General features: G+C 45.9%; 1 protein-coding gene across 3 annotated transcripts in view; it reads right to left on the bottom strand.

The window, feature by feature from the left end:
* PPP4R4 (protein phosphatase 4 regulatory subunit 4) overlaps positions 1-20,308 on the bottom strand; it is a 1,234,696-nt gene that overhangs the window by 442,033 nt on the left and 772,355 nt on the right. For all 3 annotated transcript variants that reach the window (XM_069637985.1, XM_069637983.1, XM_069637984.1), the window contains one exon: positions 9,561-9,638. In XM_069637985.1, coding sequence (XP_069494086.1) covers positions 9,561-9,638 — 78 coding nt within the window. The remainder of the gene's footprint in view (positions 1-9,560; positions 9,639-20,308) is intronic.

The raw sequence follows: 20,308 nt of genomic DNA, 5'->3' as shown, positions 1-20,308 counted from the left end.
TGACCTATTATGGGTGGGATATGAACAGAGTCATGACACTCTTCTTGGCCTCAGAGAAACCCTGTTGTAGGACGATGCCTAGGAACCATCTTGGAAGGGGCCTATTTGATGTGGCCATTTTCGACAAGAAAAAACAACTACATAGAGACTGGGCTATTATAAAGAGAAATCTAAATCTATTGAACAAAGAGCAGAGAGTTGCCCTGACCCTGCTCATCACCAAACATAGGGCCTCATTTCGAGATTGGAGGCAGCCATGGTGCTATTAGCACCATGGCTGCCTCCAATACCGGGTCCGTGTCCGGTCTGGTTGAAAGGGGATTTACCGGGACATTCCGACCTGTGAGGACCAGGTATGTCCCCATTCAACCAACCATTCCCCATTCCCTTTTGAGCCCCCATAGGGCTCAATTGGAATGGGGAAGGTACCAAATCCGGGCCCGCGAATAGCAGGCCCGTAATTAGTGCCCTGGACCCCTAGCGGGACCCGTAAAGGACGTGTGGTCAGACCACACGTTCTTTGCGGTTCCCGCTAAGGGACGTAGGAATTGGGCGGTAAGGGTTTACCGGCACCAGTCTCCTTACCGCCCAACTCAGAATGACCCCCATAGAAATTGGATATGCCAGCACATGAACTCCCTGTAGAGTGCAAACTGAAAAGCCATGTACAAACTACTGCACATTAATGATAGTTTTGGGCACATTATAGTAGGGGCATGGCCGGCCAGGTGATCGACGAGCAAAACCCCATTGCAGAAATAACTTAGTTGACTGACATTACATTTGTTTTTTATGATGACAAGCTACAGCCAGAGACCCTGATTAAACCAGCAGATGGCAAATTGAAACTGGAATTTGATAACCTGGATATAAAGATGATTATTAAGCGTATACACTCATCCAGAGCCCCTGGCCATGATTGCGTTCCTAACACTGTATACAAAACCAACCTGGATAACTGGGCCCAGATCCTGGAATGTGGTTTCAGAGAAATCATAAGCACTAGCATTCTTCCAAAAAGCTGGACGAGGTCCGTCTTGATTCCTATCCATAAGAAGGGCGTTTTGCAATATTTCGCCACTGAAATGACTTCCACAAGGAGAAGTCTGTATTTGTGCTATGCAGACTTCTCTAGGGCATTTGATATGATTTCCCAACCCATGCTTTGGAAATACTTAGAAACTGGGGTCTTGATCCCTCCCTGCTATGGTATATCATGGCACTATATCAAGACATTAGTGTGTCCATCCGATTAAACCAAGAGGGAGACACCTCAGCTGAATTAAAAGTAAAGATTGGCCTTAAGGAGGGCTGTGGTTCATCACCATTACTGTACAATCTCTATGTTTCTGACCTAGATTAAGCCCTGAGAGCGACCCGTAATTTTCCACCTAGAATTGGGACTGTTCTAGTTCCGTGGCTGATTTATGCGGAGGACCCAGACCTTATGGATAATACGGAGATTAGGCTTCAACGGCTCATTGATGCCTTACAGAGTTATGCTACCGCCAAATACCTTGCCATAAATTCCAGTAAGATCAAAATAATGATACTGATATTGATATTTTATTTCTATCGCGCTCACACACAAGTGTTTGAGAGCGCGGCAAGGGAGGGGAACAAGGGAGAAAAAAGCAGCGATCTTACTAGGCCCAGTGACGTTGAGAACGTGCAAGTGCATGGCAGAGGGGAAAAGTATATGGAAGGGGGAGAAGTGGAAAGTGCGAAGCAGAGGAGAAACAGATAAATAACAATAAATAAATAATAAAGGCAACAAACAGTGGTAGTGCAGCCAGCAATTTGCAAGTGCTAGGTTTACGGCAGCGGATTAAGTCTGATAAGTGCAGGAAGAAAAAGGGGGGGGGCTGTATGGGTACAGATACAGACCCCAGTGCAAGGGGTGGCCCAGAGGCAGTGCGGGAGGGTGGCGGGGTGAGCAGGTACCTGGGCCCGGAGGACAGAGGATGGCCAGGTGCACGGTGCCAAGAGAGAACAGATCAGCAGGGGAGAGGAGGAGCGAAGGCAGAAGAAAAGAGGAAGGCCTTGAGATGCTTCCGGAACCGGAGATGGTTCTCCTCAAGTTTTAAAGTGGCAGGGAGGCTGCTCCAGAGGTAGGCCCCAGCCGAAGACAGATTGTTAAGATGGATTTCTGAACTCTGTCCTGGAGGGGCAGAGGTTCAGAAGGCCAGCCTAGTTTCTTGGAACAGGGTAACCTCTGGACAAGCCAGACCAATCAAGGTAGCGATCGCGGCGGTCAAGACTAGGTCTCAAGAGGGGTGAGGGTGACAAAGCCCGCAATGAGCACACAAAGCAAGGACACTTACAAATTACTGCAAGCAGGTGTTATATTAAAAATATAGACACATTTATTACAAGGCCTTTGTAACATTGACCGTGGTGAGAAATCACAATAAAACTCAAGTAAACCAACACATCACAATCAAATCCATTATATATACAAATACAAACGAGTCTAACGAGTTAGACGCACAAAATGTGTAGACCACCTAGATGGGGAGGAAAACAGGCAGTGCGAATAATAGTTAGACCCAGTCCGCCTTCAGAGGCACCTAACTAGAAGGAAGTCCGAGCCCTACGAAGAGTGGAGCCTTGTTCTCAAAAGTACCTGCACACGCGGGTGCCAACGGGCAAAGGGGAGTCTCCTCGAGGGAATCAGACAGTTCAGTTCGGTGAACAAATGAAGATGAACAGAGCTCCGCGACTCAAGCGCAGCCTCCACTGTGGGCAGAAGCAGAGTGCGAGTACGGAAAGGCGTGCTGTTTGTCACAGCAGGGAAAAGCTATGGGCTACTGCAGGAGGGCGACCAGTTCCTAGTGATGCCACTCACCGGTCCCTGATGCAGGCAGGCCCAGGCTTCTCCACGTCAGTTTCAGTGCTGGCAGGTTCAGATATGAGCAGGGGACGTCTCTGCGTCGTGTAGATTCCGCAGCAGCAGAAGTTAGAGTTGAGGATGTCCCAAACGCAGTGAACCCGCACAGTTACCACAGCAGGGCAACGGAGTGGCCGTGTGTATTTCAGCCCAATGTACACTAATCACTTCAGACCTGGGAATGCCAAGTGTACGAATCGTGTGAGAGTGATAAGGACTCGTAATACAACACAACCTGACGGCGGTTACAGAGCAAGACTCCTGGGTAGGCTGGTCAGTCTGCTGGATGGCCCAGATACACTTTTTGAAGGCTTACGTGCAGGAGATGGTGAAGATGCCGAGAATAGTTGTTCCCACTATTCCAAGGGGTCGAAGTACCAGTACAGACCTTCTCGTTCGATCAGAGGTAGAAAGGGTTTCACCAAGCGAAAGCAGTGCAGAGGAGCAGTCCTTCAGCGGGTCACCAGCGATTCCTCGGTTCAGCCTCATAGTTGCAGGATACTTGGCTCCTGTATTTCTTCGTTAGCGAGAACTCAGGAGATCGACATGGTAGTGGTGTTTCCAGCCTCCTCTTATCCACGGTTCCCTTTGTGCCAAAACGGAGGGGACCCAATGGGAGATCTGCTCACAAAACACTCACACCATACGTGGACCTATCACGGACCACGGTGGTCCCAGGCATTCACGACACACTAGACTCTCTGGCACCCAGGATGTGTATTGGGACCAGACATCCCAGCCCACATCCTGGAGGCACACACAAGGCATGTAGAAGCCTACGAAAGCATCTGTGTTTCGCGGGAAAGTACATGCCCAAATAAGGAAAGCCCCGGGTCGGCTCAACCTGGGGAAGGTGAAGGGGGCAAGATGGTCAGCGGACAGGACAAAGAGCCTCGTGGTCTGGCCATTTTGGAAGCCAGGCCATCATTTTGTGCTAAGCGTGAGAAACACGCTTAAACAGCCAAAAGGAGCTCAAAACACAAAGAAACGATTGCTGCCACCAGTCTCGTCCGTGATTCACTTGCACCGTTTGTTAACAATCCAAAGAGAGTGTCTAGGGCCTGTAGAAGACTAGAGACCCAAGAGAGCAGTAACTTAGCTTACAGTGCCCTCTTGTGCCATGTTGCGCGAAAGCTGCAACATGATAAAAGAACTACGGAAAACAATGTTTCCCGGTACTGACTGTCTTAAGGGCATGTCATTTTCCCCATAAGAATGGAGCGAAAGCCCAAAGGAGTGCGGCAGAAGGCTGCACTTCTCTGGCAAAGTCTAGATCATGGTGAAAACAGCAGCAAAAAGTTTAGGGGTTGCCACATGGAAGGAAAATTACCCACAATTAAGAAATCTTTCCTAACACAGATCTACTCCCAGCTAGTTTCTTTGAAAAACGACTGACCCTGAGGGAGTTGGAGTTAGAGGAGCGAAGAGCTCGAGAGGGGAGGTATTTGCGGAGAGATAGCTGAAAGTATTTTGGACCCATGTCCTGGGGAAGAGAAATAGAAGGAAACCAACCTTTGCCTGGAAGCTGGGTGATACCAGACTTGAGGTTGTGGAGGAATACACATACTTGGGTTTCCATATATATATATATATATATATATATATATATATATATATATATATATATATATATATATATATATATATATATATATACAGCCCCTACCCAAAATGGCTTACAGAGACCACACCCGTGGGAAAGTCTTGAGGGAATGCGGGGCAATTAAAAGATACCTAGCTACATATGGAGGTAATAACATTGAAGGGTTACTCACCGTATATACCTCCAGTATAACACCAGGGTTGTTATACAGGCTGGAACTCCTCGCAGAACCTCACATAGGATGGCTGGAAAGACTGGAAGGGAAAATGCTCAGAATGATACTAGGAGTCCCTAGGTATGTTCCAGTGGAGGCCCGTCACTTATAACTGGGAGTGCATTCATTAAGAGCCAATTGGTGAATAAAACACTGCAGGTTATACTTAGCTTTGATCTCCGCCCCCAATACTGGCCTGATACTTGCAGGCCTTTTTGCAGGAAGATTACAGTCCTCTAATTCCAACCTTCTCCTAAGGAGAACGGCACACGATCACTTTGACACCATTAAATAAGAGAATGATATCAGCTCTCCCTTGTTTCCAAGTAAAATCGGCCCTGAAGTATACAATAAATTAAAAACCAAAACACAAGTCTGGGATAGGGCAAGTACGATTGCCCAGCTCAGCAGGAGAAAAGGATACTCAGAGTATAGCAGACAGGGATTTTCGCATAACAAAACGTGTACTTATGTAACCAAGCTCTGCAGTAAAGAACTACACAGATGCGTGAGTTACCTCTGTTTCAACGTGGAGTGCCCAGTTACACGAGTCTGTGCAGGCTATGCAAGACAAAGATAGAATCGGCTAGACATATCTTAACGCAGTGTCCTCACCTGAGCGAGCAATATCATAAGGGGTACAACTTATTTGTACTAGATAAGGAGAATATACAAGGAAACCAATTTTGGAACATGCTTACAGGAGCCATCTCCTTGGTCATATCCAACACAGAGTATTGTGTGTGGGAAAAGGCACAAAGCAAGATATATATGGACTTATTGTTTGAGTTATGAATTGTTCGAATTAATTAACATGAACAATCCACATAGGAATTGAATAAGCTTATTAATTAGAGATCAGCATATTGACATGGCTGTCTCTCTATCTTAACGTTTTTATATGAATGTTGGTTTTATTAAGGACAAATTGGCCAGTTATATTGTGATTGAAATTATTTTTATGGTTGATTATTGACTGTGTGCTTAAGGTTGTAATTGTTTAACCAAATGCACAATAAAACAAATAAACAAATATTATCTATGCAGCTACACCTTACTGGATGATGTGTATGCTCTATTAGAACTCTCAGCAGTTGATGCATTTTAAAGGAATCTAAAATCTAAGGGACTCATCACGAGTTGGGCTGTAGCCCTTAAATGCGGTGGTAACGGTATTAGTGCCGCATTTAAGGGCTGGTCCTATCACGAGTTGGGCGCTAAATGGGCTGTTTTACCGCCGGCCTTTCTCTGGAGGAGACAATCCCCTGTTTTCAGCTGTATTACCGCCGGCTGTATTAGCCTGCATAATAAGCTCTGAAAATGCCCCATTGAATCCAATGGAACCAATGGGGAATGGGGATTTACCGTTAACACACAATCCGTGATCCAGCGGTAATACCACCGGACCGGTCAGTGCTAGGGGTATTACAGTCAGACTGTATTACAGCCGGGATACAGCCCAACTCGTGATGAGGCCCTAAGTGTGGTACCATATAGAATTGTATAGATTTGTCATTATAGAATTACCAGAGTACAAAGTGTGTTATTGAATTATGCATGTGAAATTGAAATATGTAAATATCCCTGAACCTTATATGTATATAAAGAACTGTGTTAGCACATAACAGTGTGTAGACATCCTTTGTGGGGGCTTGGGGGCTCACTGTACTTAAGAACCAGCCTGCATCACCTCCTGAGAGCTTAAGCCATAGTTGTTCGTCCATAGCTACCATATGGAGAACCTTTGCTGGGGTGCTCTGTGCCTCTACTCTGCCATATAGAGGGTAGAAGTACAGATACCCCCTCCAGTTTTTACACTCTTTACTGGAGAAACAAAGGACATAAAACCTTCAAGGAATGGGGAGAGCCCCGCAAGCTGCCAGGTTTGGAAGGCTGAAAGGAACCCAGACCATTTGCAACCTGCAGACGGGAAAGAGGAGCCGAGAACCAAACTTCCCAACTGTGGAGCTGCCACAGGGGAAGGCAAACTGAAGAGGAGGCAAGCAGAGGCCCAAGCAGAGCTGCAGCAGAGATCCGTGGGTGAGGACACACTTCCACACTGCGGATCCGCCACAGGGGAAGCCGAATCCCGGAGGAGAGTTGCTGTGACAGACCTAGGCGCAGAGACACTGGAGAGGCGGTCCCCACGGGCCAAGTGGAGCAAATGAGAAATTAGTTGTGCAGAGAGCCAATGGCAAGCAGAGCCACACCACAGGACCGCGTGGTCCGGGCAAGCCACTTACAGCGCAGAGGGAGAAATAATGCAGAGCCGTGTTGGCAGACCTGAAATGCCTCCAAATTGTGAAGAAAGCCAGGGAAGACATTCAAGAACCATATTGTGAAACTACTGATTAACTTTGTGTGACAAACAGTACTTGGCAGGCAGGTAAACCAAGTCTGCATTTGAAATCAAGAGACTGCAAAGAGAACTGTGAGTGCAATGCATAGGGAGACAGTACTTGGCAGGGGAGTAAACCAAGTCTGTGTTTGGGAAAGAAAAAAAAAAGGGAACTAGGTCTGCCAATGAGGGTCAGGAACCCACCACAGCTTGGAGAAGTTTCCAGGGCAACCTTCTTCATTGCAATGCCTGGTAGAAGGAAACCAGGACTGCCAACCAGGGTCAGGGACACCTAAGACAGAGATGATGCCCGAGAAGGAGCGGGTGAGAAAGAGACATTTTGGTGACTTATTTGAGACTTTGGGAACTGTGAGGAGGAGGGAGATACTCCTGAACATGGGTTTTGGATCTTCTTTCGGGCACCTTCATTTTGGAACTTATTTTTTGACTGAATCTCGGAAACTACAGATAATCCCCCTTATCACTTTATTCTTAGTTATTAGTGTGAGGATTAGAAGTAGGGTTTTGGACATGATAGTGGACTTGCTTTTAGTTGGCATCCTGATGGACCCCACAGATTCCTTTGAGGCAGGGACACCCTCTTAGTATTAGGGATAGGTATTCATTTCCCCCAACCTTAATTTATTTTATTAAAGTCTGGATCAATCAATAATGCCACCAGAGTGTCTGTGTCTTAATTTGGCACCCGTACAGTGGGTACATCGTCCTATGTTGTCTATGTGGGGAAATTAAGATATTTTGAAAACTTGAACACCTGAGTATTCACTGCCCATAAAGGCCACAGAGATCGCTACTCTACTATGGGGCCTGTGACCTGGATCCATGGTTGCATGCAGAGAAGGGCACCATAACAACTTCACTGGGACAAGATTGGGCATGTGGGTACCTTACAGAGAAGACGGGGGAAAGGCAGATTTGCTTTTTACTATGGTGTTGGCATTAAAGAGGACCTTGAGCCAATCAACCTTTTGATAACATTGGTGAAGTAAACCTATTCAAGCCCAAATATACGAAGATCCCAATGCATGCAAATGTTCAACAGCCACAATGGTGGACTGACTGACTTATAGGGAACCCTTGATCTGCATCTAGAATGACTTACTGGCAAGACACTCTGCCAATGTCCATAATGAAAATAAAGATAATTATGTTCAATTTGAACGTAATTGGCCATCGCCATCTCAAAAGTGATCAATTTCAACATTCCAATTCTAGATGTCTTAGTATTACAAATAATCTAAATGGATGGATATTGTGTACCTACCACACCTTTTATATCCAAAAGAACATGGGGCAAGGGCCACAACTGAATTTACAAACATCTTCAAAGCAAAAATCGACCTATAAAAACAATAAAGAGAAACCATTAGCCCTGCTCTTAGCAGAGCAAAAGCTTAACTAGTTTTAAAGCGTAAGCTCACTGAAAATATTAAACGGTATAATAATTTGGAAATCAGCAAGTGGTGGGTGCTTCAATGAGTTTAAGAAAGTGTTGTTTCTGCCATATACCTAACCGAGGATCTCAGTATGTAGAGTACCCTCTGCATCTTTTATGACCTCCTCTGTCATCCCTGACTGCCTGTCCGCTATCCAGTCTTGGTGCATCTCCAATGGCCTCTGGCGCAATACCTGCAAGACTGTGATTCTTCCTATTGGACTCATGTTCTCTCCTTTCTCCCTTCACTCTGGCAACCCTCAATGGGCTCTCCACCATCTCCTTCCTCCGAGACAAGAAATCTGGGAGTTATCTTCGACTCCTCTCTCTCTTTCATTCCTCACATCTTGGACCTTGCCAAGAAGGCCCATTTCCAACTCTACCTCCTCAGGGGTATCCTCCCTTCCCTCAATTTCCCTCAGAAGCTCAATGTCACCAGAGCTCTGGTACTCTCCAGGCTTGGATACTGCAACAGCCTCTTCCTTAACTTACCTTCTTCTAATCGCCCCTCCAGCTAATCCAGAATAGGGCTGCAAGACTTATCCTTGGCCTTAGGCCCACGGACTGTTTCTCTCCACCCGTAAAATCTCTCTACTGGCTCTGTTTGCTGCTAGTATCAAACTTAGATCCCTCTGCATCATCCATAAGGCTGTCTGGGGCCAGGTACCATGCCATCTGCACTGTTCCGCCCCTCCTCTCCGGGCTACAAAACAATGAATATGTGGCGTGGCGTGAGTGGAAGGCAGTAAAGACTCACTCAAGGCTTTTACGCCTTTCACTCACCTTATGCCACATAGCAACATGAGTTCCAGAGGGTTCCATGAAACCTTTTATCGGCAGGATGGCAAACTACTTAAGATGCTGCACTTACTGGCGTCAAAACGGCTTTCTCCATCTTTTAAGCAGGCAAAGCTTGGAATCACCAGCTACGTAGGCATTGCATCTGATTAGGTGGGCACTTTATCATGGGCGAAAATAAGCAATAACTTAAAGAAGTACACTTCTTACAGCTTTAAACAATGTCATCACATCAAGAAAGTGAGGAAAAATATGTCTTACCTCTAAAGCCTCGTCCTGTAATAGAGCTACCAGTTCTTTATGGATTAGATATAAACTGGAACTTAAAAGTTTTGTGACCTGAAAATTAAAAAAAGAAAAAATTGGATAAATCTGAAATAAACACAATGATGCGTGCAAACAATAGTCAAACTGTGTCGTCACAGCATATTGATTGTCATTAACATCTGTAATAATATTGATAATATCAGTAAACACCACGTTTGCTGAATAGCAACTTTGCAGAATTCGTTTTTGGGCTGCAAGCCACATCCCACACTTGTATTCCCCCCCACCCCCGCCCACCATTTACTGGTACGCCCAACTACCCGCATCTCTCCATGGTGTGGCGATCCACTGCACAAGCTTTACGCCTCTTTGAACCTATTGCCTCCGCTACTGTGCTACAGTGTAGGCACTCAATGCTGTCCCCAAGCTGGAACCCAGTACATAGCGACGTATCGTGCCGTGCTTAAGCCGACGTATGGGTATCAGGGAATAAAATCGTGGCAAAAATGTTGCTGGTAAAAAAACAAAATCACGGAAAAAATGCTGTGGTTTGACCCGGTAAAGGTGTACCCCATTATACCATTTAAGGTGAGCGGGGGCTGTGGGGGTGTCCCCCGCATCCTTTACATGATTGTGGTACAAAAAAACACTGCATTTTGGCCACAATATTTTGTAATCACGGCCATTTTTGTCGTGATTTTAAGACGTAGAACCGGCGTATGCTTGCGCATTCTTACTAACTGCAGCATTGGTGGTTTAAAGGGATGGAGGTTCGACTATGAAAAAAGAGGGCACCAAATTGAGCAGAGTTTGAAATTCTTTGCCAGTGCTCTTTTATTTTTTTGAAAGGTTAACTGTTACGATCTAGGACTGCAGAAATGACATTCAATTAAAACAAAAATCAAAAGTTATACAAAATATAATTTTCATCATTACAAAGGAATAAAGATAGGAATTATGAAGACAAATGGTGCCGTATTGAGTTAGATTGAGTCACCTGCCTGTGACTATGCAATACGACCAAATATTCACCACACCAGTTTATTGCCTTGACAACAGCCTTCTCCACTGCCAATATTAATCTACGCGCTCAGCCACTGCACCGTAATGTGACCCATCGAAAGACTAGCTTCTGTACCCTCTGCAGCGCATTCCCTCGGGTGCTCAAGTGCTAGGCGCCTATTAAGAATGTTTCTATCAATGTTCTTTAAAAGAAAAAATAAGACAATTAAAACAATAAATATGCAAAAACAATGAGGTCAGACATGCTCATTATTTATCGTGCAGACCACCTGCTGTCCTTCACACCATTTGATCTGCCTCAGCAGCAGCACTGAAGCTAAGAGGCCTGATTCTGAGTTCACAGTGTCTCTGCTGAACCTTTCAAATGGCATTCACTTTGCCATCATCTTCCGGGTCAAGGCAGAAGGTCAGTCTGCCACAGCCATGGGTGCTGAGTGGGAGCATCTAACAAGAAGTAGAAATATATATATCCCATGAGAGAGAAAGAAAAATCATTACAAAATAAGTAATGACAAGCCATCTTTTGAATTAAACGTATGTCTGTGGTGGCCCCTCGGCAGTACTTTTTTTTTCAAAACTGTAGCATTACGTGTGCAGGTGCTGCCTTCATATACAAGTGTAGCCTCAAATGACCCATTAATGCCGTACAATGCTGGTTAATGTTTAAAATGCATAATTTACCCACTAAATGTAATGTTGAGTGTAATAAAGCAGCCTTCTTGGACACTCATGTAGGTTCCTTAAGTTAAGCTTTATTGTAAGTCTCTTTATGATGGTACAGAGCGATCCACTGGGTCCCATCACACAGGCTGACTTGACCCAACTGACTCAGGCTGTAACCTTGACACATCATTCACATCCAAACATTCCACTGCAGCACATCAACATTCTCTCAGCTCATACATACATAACAAGCACAATACAACATTGAGAATCAGAAGTCTACTTACCGCTGCCATATACAATGCACAGCCGCAAATGCCACAGTAATATCAGTAACGTGCCTCATTACAAGTTGGGCATTGTGTCTAAAATTGTCAATAATGCGGTGGTAACGCATTACCGCACTGCCCAACTATGGTTTTGTCGGTGGGGTTGCGGAAAAACCTCCAGCTAAATGCTGACAGTAATTCTGCCACGTTACTGCCAAAATGCATCCATTTTGACAGAATTACCGCCAGTGGTAATTCCGCTGAAATCCCCATAGAGTCTGTGACAATCCCAGGGTATTGTCACTGTTCCCATGTGGGGAGCCCCTTCCCATGAGGCATGGGAGGGGAGGCAGCTACCTGATATTCCCCCTGGGGGTGGTATTCAGTGGGGGGGATCTCATGGGGATGAAAGCCCTCCATGGGACCAGTGACGATATCCCCGGGAGAACGCAGTATTCACACCCTCCATTTATGCCCCCTTTTTCCTCTCACCCGACTCAGTCCGCTGTGATCCCCTAAACATCCACGTATCTCTGTAGAGTAGAGGACTTCATTCATACAAATCATACTGCAACGAGGAAGAGTGAGGCTTTTCTAGGTGGAGTACATACAATCTCGGAGACTAAGAAGATCAGACAAGGAGGCAAATGTCCACTGCGGAACCAACACATGCGGTACAGTCTTTTAGAGGCAGCCCCGGTGATATAAAGCAAAGAAGAACTATGGACCTTATGAAGCCAGACCTGAAAGAGCCAGGAACCAGATGCCGGTTCCATGGCAAGCGACCCAAGGAGAAGAAAAGGAGACACTGTCAGGGAGCGAAGAGTGTCTCCAGTGGCTCCACGGTGCAGGAGTCCGTCCAGTGACAGTGGGAGAGAAAACCCGACCGGCCAAAGTAAGCAGAAGGCACAAAGCCAAGGATGCGAGAGAGCCTACAGCTGCGGAGCCGCCAAAAGCAGGATGCTGAACGCGGAAGCAGTAAAGAAGCCCTGCTCTACTCCCAGGACAGACCGGAGACCGGAACAGCATTTCCTGTAGGTAGGGAAAGGATCGGGCCAGCTGGTGGGACACAGAGGGCACCGAAAAGATTAAAGAAGGACTTACCAATATTCCAAGAAGCAGAAAGGGATAGCATAAGAACTGAAAAATCTAAAACAAACCTCACAAAATATCCTATGGGAACAGTACCTGGCAGGAGAGTACACCAGGTCTGTTCAAGTGGACATTAAGGGAAGAAGAAGCAGAGGGTACGCAAAAGCAGCGCACCAGGGTTTAAGACCCATACAAGGTCGGTGAAGCCCCACCAGAAAAGTGTAAGAGGGAGGGTCAGTCCGGCAAGGCACATGAAAGCAACACACAAGGGTCAGGGGACCCACACAAGAACAAAGACGCACACAGTCAAAGGGCTGGGGCCCAGAGTGAGTCAGGGAGATCCCGAGACAATGTAAAGGGGTCTGGGACCCACATAAAAGAGAGACAAACTGCAGGACTAGTCTGGGAGATTCTGAGACAGCCCAGAAGGGTCTGGGACCCAAATAAAAGAGAAAGAAAAGTGTAAGAAGTTAAAACAAGGGTTTTATGAACCACTACCAAAAGAAGAAATACCTTCTGGAATTCTAAGGTCTATAATCAAGTGTGGTAGGATAGTGAACCAAACTTGACGCTACGTTTATGAGCTTAAGAAAAAGCAGGGGAAGAGACTCCCACTGACATCTGGGAACTGTGTTTTGTAAAAAGACGGTCTATAGTCAAGTCTGGCAGGATAGTGAACCAGACCTGATGCTACATTTGTGAGCAGGAGAAGGAACGAGGGAAGACTCCCCCCAGTCCTCCATTGATACTTGAGAGCTGTGTTTTGTATAAGTTTGGAAAGAACATTTATGCTGTAAGAACTTTTAAGCTAAAGAACCACTCATTGAGTCTTCTCACCAAGAACTGAACATTTGAAACCTGTATCTAGACCAAGAGAAGCCTCCTTCTGGATCAAGAAGACGCCCAGTGTTTTCTTATTTAGTATAGACTGTAAGGGTGGCAATAGGTTTGGACACAGGACGGTGGACATTTTACTTTACTGGACATCCTGACAGAGTCCTTAGTAATTTTGTTGAGGTAGGGCAACCCCTCATATAAATAGGTAAAGATAGATTTTCCTTTTCCTTTATTCCAAGACCGATGATACCCAACTTGTCATAGAACTTAGCAGTGACTACACCCAAGACAGTGCCAATGTAAAAAAACTTTACAAGTCAATTGAAAAATGGATGACCAACAACTGGCTTTGTCTCAATGCCAAAAAGACAGAATTAATGATTTTGGGGACTAATACGGCCAGCGCAAGACTGAACCATCAGTACAAGTGTAAAGTCAAAACTCTGGGGATGCACATGGAAGCATCACTGAGCGCAGAGTCCCAGGTCATGCAACTGACTTACTTCTGCTCATATTACCTGAGACTTCTACACACAATACGCCCCTATCTAAGCGAGTAAAATTGCACCACAGTAGCAAGAGCCACCATATTGTTCAGGTTAGATTACGGCAATGGCCTGCCACTAGGAGCAAACAAAAGGCGCATTGCAAAATGTCAAAAAATACAAAAAATGGTTGTGAGAATCATCAAAGGAAAAAGGAAAACAAAACACATCGGTGAAGATAGGAGAAATCTACAATGGCTTACTATGGCAGGTGGCATACAGTTCAAAACCCTGACGTTAGCCTATAGGTGCCTCCATGGGAAAGCCCCAGCATACCTCAAGAAGAAACTGGTTACATATGTACAGAGATGGGCACTCAGGTCTGAAGCCCAGGGCAACCTCGTAACCACCAGTTTCAGGAAAACCAACGGACTCGGCAAAGCATTTTACACCAAAGCTGCAACCTTATGGAATAACCCCCCATCACAAATAAGACTGGAACGCTCATACATTACCTTCCGAAAGAAAGTCAAGACTCACTTGTTTAGATAACTCCATTAATCTAAGCTAAAACCAGCCACTGGGTGAGACTGCTAAGTGCAGCTGCCTTTTCTGGCAGAGGAGGCAGGGCACCATGGGGCACTACAGGAGCATGGCCCCTTGGAGGGAAGCAAAATTGAGGTTGTGCGCACCTCCCCAAGGTCATCCAAGCCTGGCAGGGGAAGAGGCTTGAGGACAGAGGGTGCCTCTGAAGTGATTGCATATGTCCAGCAGGAATTACACCTGACAGCGTGGCGGGCAGTTCAGCCGGCATATGTCCAGCAGTAATTACAAGCTTTGGCTGTCGAGGATGGCAGGCCCACACCGCAGTTGGGCCATCAGGGCGGAAATCATATCCTCGCGGCCATTGCAGAACAGAAAGTGGATGCAATTTTAGCAGATGTGGGACTATTGAGGCAAGACATGCAGTTGCTGTCCAACGAATTGGGATAGTGGAAACACAGATGCGTGAAAACACGTCTACCATCATAGCTGCCCAGGCGCAGGTGTCTGAGCTGATGGAAAAAGTGAGTTTCTTGGTGCCACGGATGGAAGACTGAGGGTCGGGCTCAGAGGAACAACATTAGAATCCTTGGGTTGCCTGAATGGGAGGAAGGAAATGACCCGACCCTTTATGTCAAAAACTACTCCTGCAGGAGGTAGGTCCTGGGACACTGACGCAGGGCTTCAATGTGGAGAGAGCGCACAGGTCGTTGGCCTGGAGACTTCCCCCGGGAGCTCTCCCAAAGCCCTGGATTGCAAAGATCATTTGCTTTAAAGATAGAAAACAAATCCCAGCCTTTTCCACAGCAGGGGGAGGGGATCTTTGCGCATGCGAAGCTAGCGATATACCCAGACTACACTATGTTGGTGCACCAGCAAAGAGCCATGTTCGGCACTACTAATGAATGTCTGCGCCGGGAAAACATCTGATACATGCTCATATATCCTGCAAAGCTCAAGGTGCTCCACAACAGCCGGTTTCACTTTTTCAAGGACACTGCGACGGCACACTCCTGGATGGACACAATAGGTATCACTGAGCTCCCAGAGAGAAGGGAAAATGCCCTGTGAGACTGCCACACTGAAGAGGGAGAGGACAGTGGCACAGGGAAATGTCTGTGTAACAATGTGTAGGTGTCACCTGTCGAGATTCTGTGGAGTCTCTTCAGATGTGGGCGGCCGCCTGCTTTGGGCGCTGCAACACTCCGATAGACGTTATTCCTGATGCCCGTTTTATGGCATCAAGCTGCTGCGCGCAGCACTAGGTGTGGGTGGGGGCGGGAGGACTAGTGGGGGCCTTAGTGCACGTTATGCCATTGGTCTTTGGTTTCTGGATTGGGAGGATTCTCCATGATTTGTATTAGTTCTTTCACTCTTCTGAGAGCACGTTGCTCTTTTTATTGTGTTTCTACATTTTTTAGGCAGTGGGGGGCAGAGCACAATGAGACCAGGTAACTTGGTGGGCAGCACCTTTCAGATACAGACTCTGCGGTGCGCATTAATGGCACCACAACAACATGTGTTGTGGGGTATATATCTGCAGGGTAATGGGGTTGTGCTCTCCGTTTTACTGAATGCATGTAAAATATTTACAAAGAAACAAACATACCACCAACGTTGTAATGAGGCCCAATGTCTTAAGCATGGTATTGTCACCTAATGTAAAGTGTCGCCTTTACATGTTTAGTACCTGCAATTATATGCCGCATGCATGTTAAAATGCATATGTAATACTATCCAATTCCAGTTAATGCAGTATATGCATAATGTATTTGTGTTCTTACATAGCATTTCATGACATAAGTGCACAGCTTTAATGCAAAGAGACGCACCATGAACTACCAGGTCTTAGCTTGGGATCTCCGGGATAGGTGATCCAAGCGGATTGACCTAGCAGGGAAAAAGAGACCCCAATGTTGTTAACCACAGTACGAGGAGTTTCATTTTACTCAAACAAGTGACGCAACAATGGTTCAACCTCCATAATCCTGCAAAGACAGACCAACCGTGCCACCCTAACACTACAACCATAACAACCCACACACACACCAAACAGCAAAACTCCACGGGTCGTCCAATAACTCACACAATTGCAACACAATCAAAGCACCCATAACACACGGGCAAACAAGGCCTCCCATACAGATTCAAGCACTCACCGCCTAGAAGAAAACCCATACACAATGACTATTTTTCTGAACTGAAATTACGAACACAAACACAATAAAAGCACTCATGCACACTCCCCCTCCTACCACTTACAAACCTAGCCAGGCCTGTGTGTTTCAGATCCGTCTGAGCACCTGGAGACCATGCAAATGACAGAGGTGCCCAGTATGAACCGCATTAACCCTCGGGTGTTCTTGTTACTCCATTTTATGTAATCAATTTATAAACCTTGAAAGGATGAATCCCTGGCACAGGATTGGAACTTGCAATGGACAGGCTGGCTCTGGCTGCATGCGAGAAGCATGCTTCTTTTTTTAAGCTATACACATGGACTGCTCAGATAGTTACCATATTTAAGGAACTGTACAGCCTCCCATGTCCATGTGTTATCCTCATACATTAAAGAGATCTGCACCTGCCACTGAAATGCCACCAGATGGCAGTTAACACCTCGCATGCAGGGCACGGGCCCAATTTACCTTGTAATGCATGGTATTACCAACACTTTGTGAAGTTCTGCAACCTTTATGAACATTTTAAATCTTTTAAAATCCCATCCACTTTTTTGTTCATTGTTAGTTGCTTAAAGTTCTTTATACTTTGACAGCTTCTTTGACACAATTATTCATTGTGGGAGAACTCCCCAAACTCTCTACAAATCCTTTCATGTATTTCTGATTTTTCCTGTCAGCATGCATTGAAATGCTTTATTTGGCCCAAATTGCAACCAAAACTCCTAGAGTAGACTACCAAACCACTCATGATTTGATATTTGAATAATTTCATCTCTCATCAACGCTGCTTGCTCAATATGCCTTTTAAGAAGAGCAAATTATATTTCAGCCGGTGTAACCGCCACTGTCCAAACAATGGGGGTAGTGGTGTTTTCAGGCTTCCGAGTTTTGGCTTTGGACAGTGATCGACAGACCCCTATACAAAGACCAATGGGACGGATGCTAATGGTTTAGTAATAAATACATTACATGCAAGTTGTAAGGGAGACTCGTTGCCAACACCACCATCACCTTGGTGAAAACCCTCGGACGGAGGTCAGCCTGAATGGCAGAACTCGAAACTTATAATGAGAACCATCAATGGCGAACCTCGAGTACCTTCCTGTGCTTGTGATGGATTGGCCTATGAAAGTAAGCATCTTGAAGGTCCAATGATACCATCCAATACTGGAGCTGGAGGGCCTGAAGGATCTAAGAAAGTGTGACCATCTTGAACGTGTCCTTCATGAGGAACTTGTTCCAGCATCTCAAGTACAAGATGGGTCTCAATCCTGCGTCCTTCTTGAGGATTAGAAAATGTGGAGAGTACCATCCTTTGTTCCTCTCCGTTACAGGTACTGGTTCTATAGCGCCTTTCTCTAGCAGGTTCAGAATTTCCTGCAGAAGGAACGGATCTGGAACCTTGAAAGAGTGGTTCCCCGGTGGATGGTCCTGAGGCCTTTTTTAGAAAGGGGAGGAAGTAACCCAGAGCTAATGTTTCCAATGACCACGCATCTGAAGTAATGTCATGCCATTCTTGCAGATTCAGTGAGAGCCTGCCTCCCTCCAGGGTCTTGTGGGTCATGGCCTCAGATAGGTTTTGAGGTGGCTGAAGCAGCGGTTGATGGTAAAGTAGCCATTGATTGGGCAGACTTTGCACCTCTCCCTCGTCCACCACGAGGGAATCTTCTCTGATACCTTTGACTAGCCAGTCCTCTCGCCCGTCTAACTGAGAAGAAGCAAAAGGACTTACCCTTCCAAGGTGATCCACTGAGTTGAGAGGATTGTGGCTGTCTGATGGCGGCTACAAGGGATTTGGCCGCCGCCTTTGAGGTCCGCAGCTTCTGCAGGCTTTCATCAGCCTTGCTGCCAAACAGCTGGGTGCCGTCAAAGGGCATGTTGAGGAGCCTGGACTGCACGTTTGGTCCGATCCTGACTTTCTCATCCACACAAACCTGCGTATTAGTGATGCTATCAGCCGAGTCCAATCTTGATTGTAGAGGCTCGCACACAGCTTCCTTGCTGTCTCTTACAATGTTCAAAAAGCTGTCTCTTTCTTCCCCTTCGGGAATATGATCATCTGCCATGGCTACACAGGCCCACAGGGTGAACGTGAATTTGGCTAGGGCGCAAGTGGCATTAGCAGACTTGAGCGCCATGCTTCCTGCAAAAAATACCTTTCTTGCCCAGGCGTCAAAGCGTCTATCATCCCTGGTGGGATGGTAGGTTATGCCGCCTGTTTTGTAGATGTTGCTGCTTGAACAATTAGACTTTCAGGTGTTGGGTGTCTAGATAAGCGGGTAGGGTCGCTACTAGATGACCTGTATTTTTTGGTGAGGTTTAGTTGACCGTTAGACTGGATATAGGAACCTCCCAATTTGCCATAACCCTTTTGTGAAGAGCTATATGAAAAGAAAGTATTGGATCCTTTTGTGGACCTTTATCCAGAATATCTGTTAGGTCGTCTTGCTCAAACGGTGGAGCAGGTCTGCCCGATCCCACAAAATCAATGACTTTAGTAATCAGGTGCCTATAAAAAGGCATCAGCATGGTCTGCTGGGTCTGCCTTGCTAAATTCCATTTTTTGTGAGGTATAGACCCTACTAGCAGTTTTCAGAATCTCATACAGATCTTTAAGTCTGGATTCTTCAGAATTAAAACTTTCTGGGACGTTAGGTGGGTCCAGTTGCAATCCAAATGGTGGAGTGTCATTGTCTGGGGGTTTGTAATCCTCATAGATTGAAGATAAAGACTTGAAAAAGTCCTTTTTCGGGCAAGGTTTGTATGATTTTTTTAATCTCTTTAGGTTGTGAAGATAAAGGTGTCGATGGTTTTGACAGAGGCATCTATAGCTTCGAGACCAACGGTGTCGACAAATCTTTTGTCGATGGTGTTGACGGTGTCAACGCTAAAGGTGTCAATGTCCTCGATTACTTTTCTGTCGATTTTGCCTTCAACAGAGCCCTTGAAGGGCTTGACCCTCGACTCAAAGGAGTCCTCAACGATTTCCGGTTGTGTCGACATCTCGAATGATCTTGAGGGGTCTCAGACTAACGTGCTGGGCACAAGGACCCATGAGATGTAGTCTTTGGCCTTTCCTTGTCTGCCTTATGCGACTCGACGGGAGCATAGCATTTTAGCTTTACTTTCGAGGGTTGGGGCCTCTCTCTCTCCAAGATTTTCAACATTTCCTGTCTGAAATGTTCCCACTCAGCCTGAGTAGAGGATTTAATTGGACCGGTTATACCTCTCTCTGGAGAGGAATCAGATGAACTCGAAGAGGGTGACCTAGAATGCCTTTTCTTCGATTTCCTCGAAGATGACGAGGAATGGTGTGACCCACTCCTGGAGCGTGATCGTTTCTTTGATCTCTGCCTTCGAGGAGAGTCAACTCTTGACTCGTCGGATGATCTTTTTTTCAATGGAGTCATCAAAGGGGATTTAGTAGGGATCCGTACCGGTCATCGACTGACAGGATTGACATTCTGCTGTTTTATGTTCAAAGCCAAGGCATCACAGACACACCTAGATGGGGGTCTGTGGGGGACTTAGTATATAAGAAGACAAAGCTACAGTACAGATGCTAGAGATACAAAACATAAATACTCAAAGTGATTCGAAAGGGGGACCAGTCGAGGTTAAAAGGTGAATATCAAATTTTAATAATG

Source organism: Ambystoma mexicanum, chromosome 14, assembly GCF_040938575.1.
Source record: "Ambystoma mexicanum isolate Mex_15411 chromosome 14, UKY_AmexF1_1, whole genome shotgun sequence".
Lineage (NCBI taxonomy): Eukaryota > Metazoa > Chordata > Amphibia > Caudata > Ambystomatidae > Ambystoma > Ambystoma mexicanum.
The sequence above is the reverse complement of the archived record's forward strand: the minus strand, read 5'-3'. Positions and strand labels throughout refer to the sequence as shown.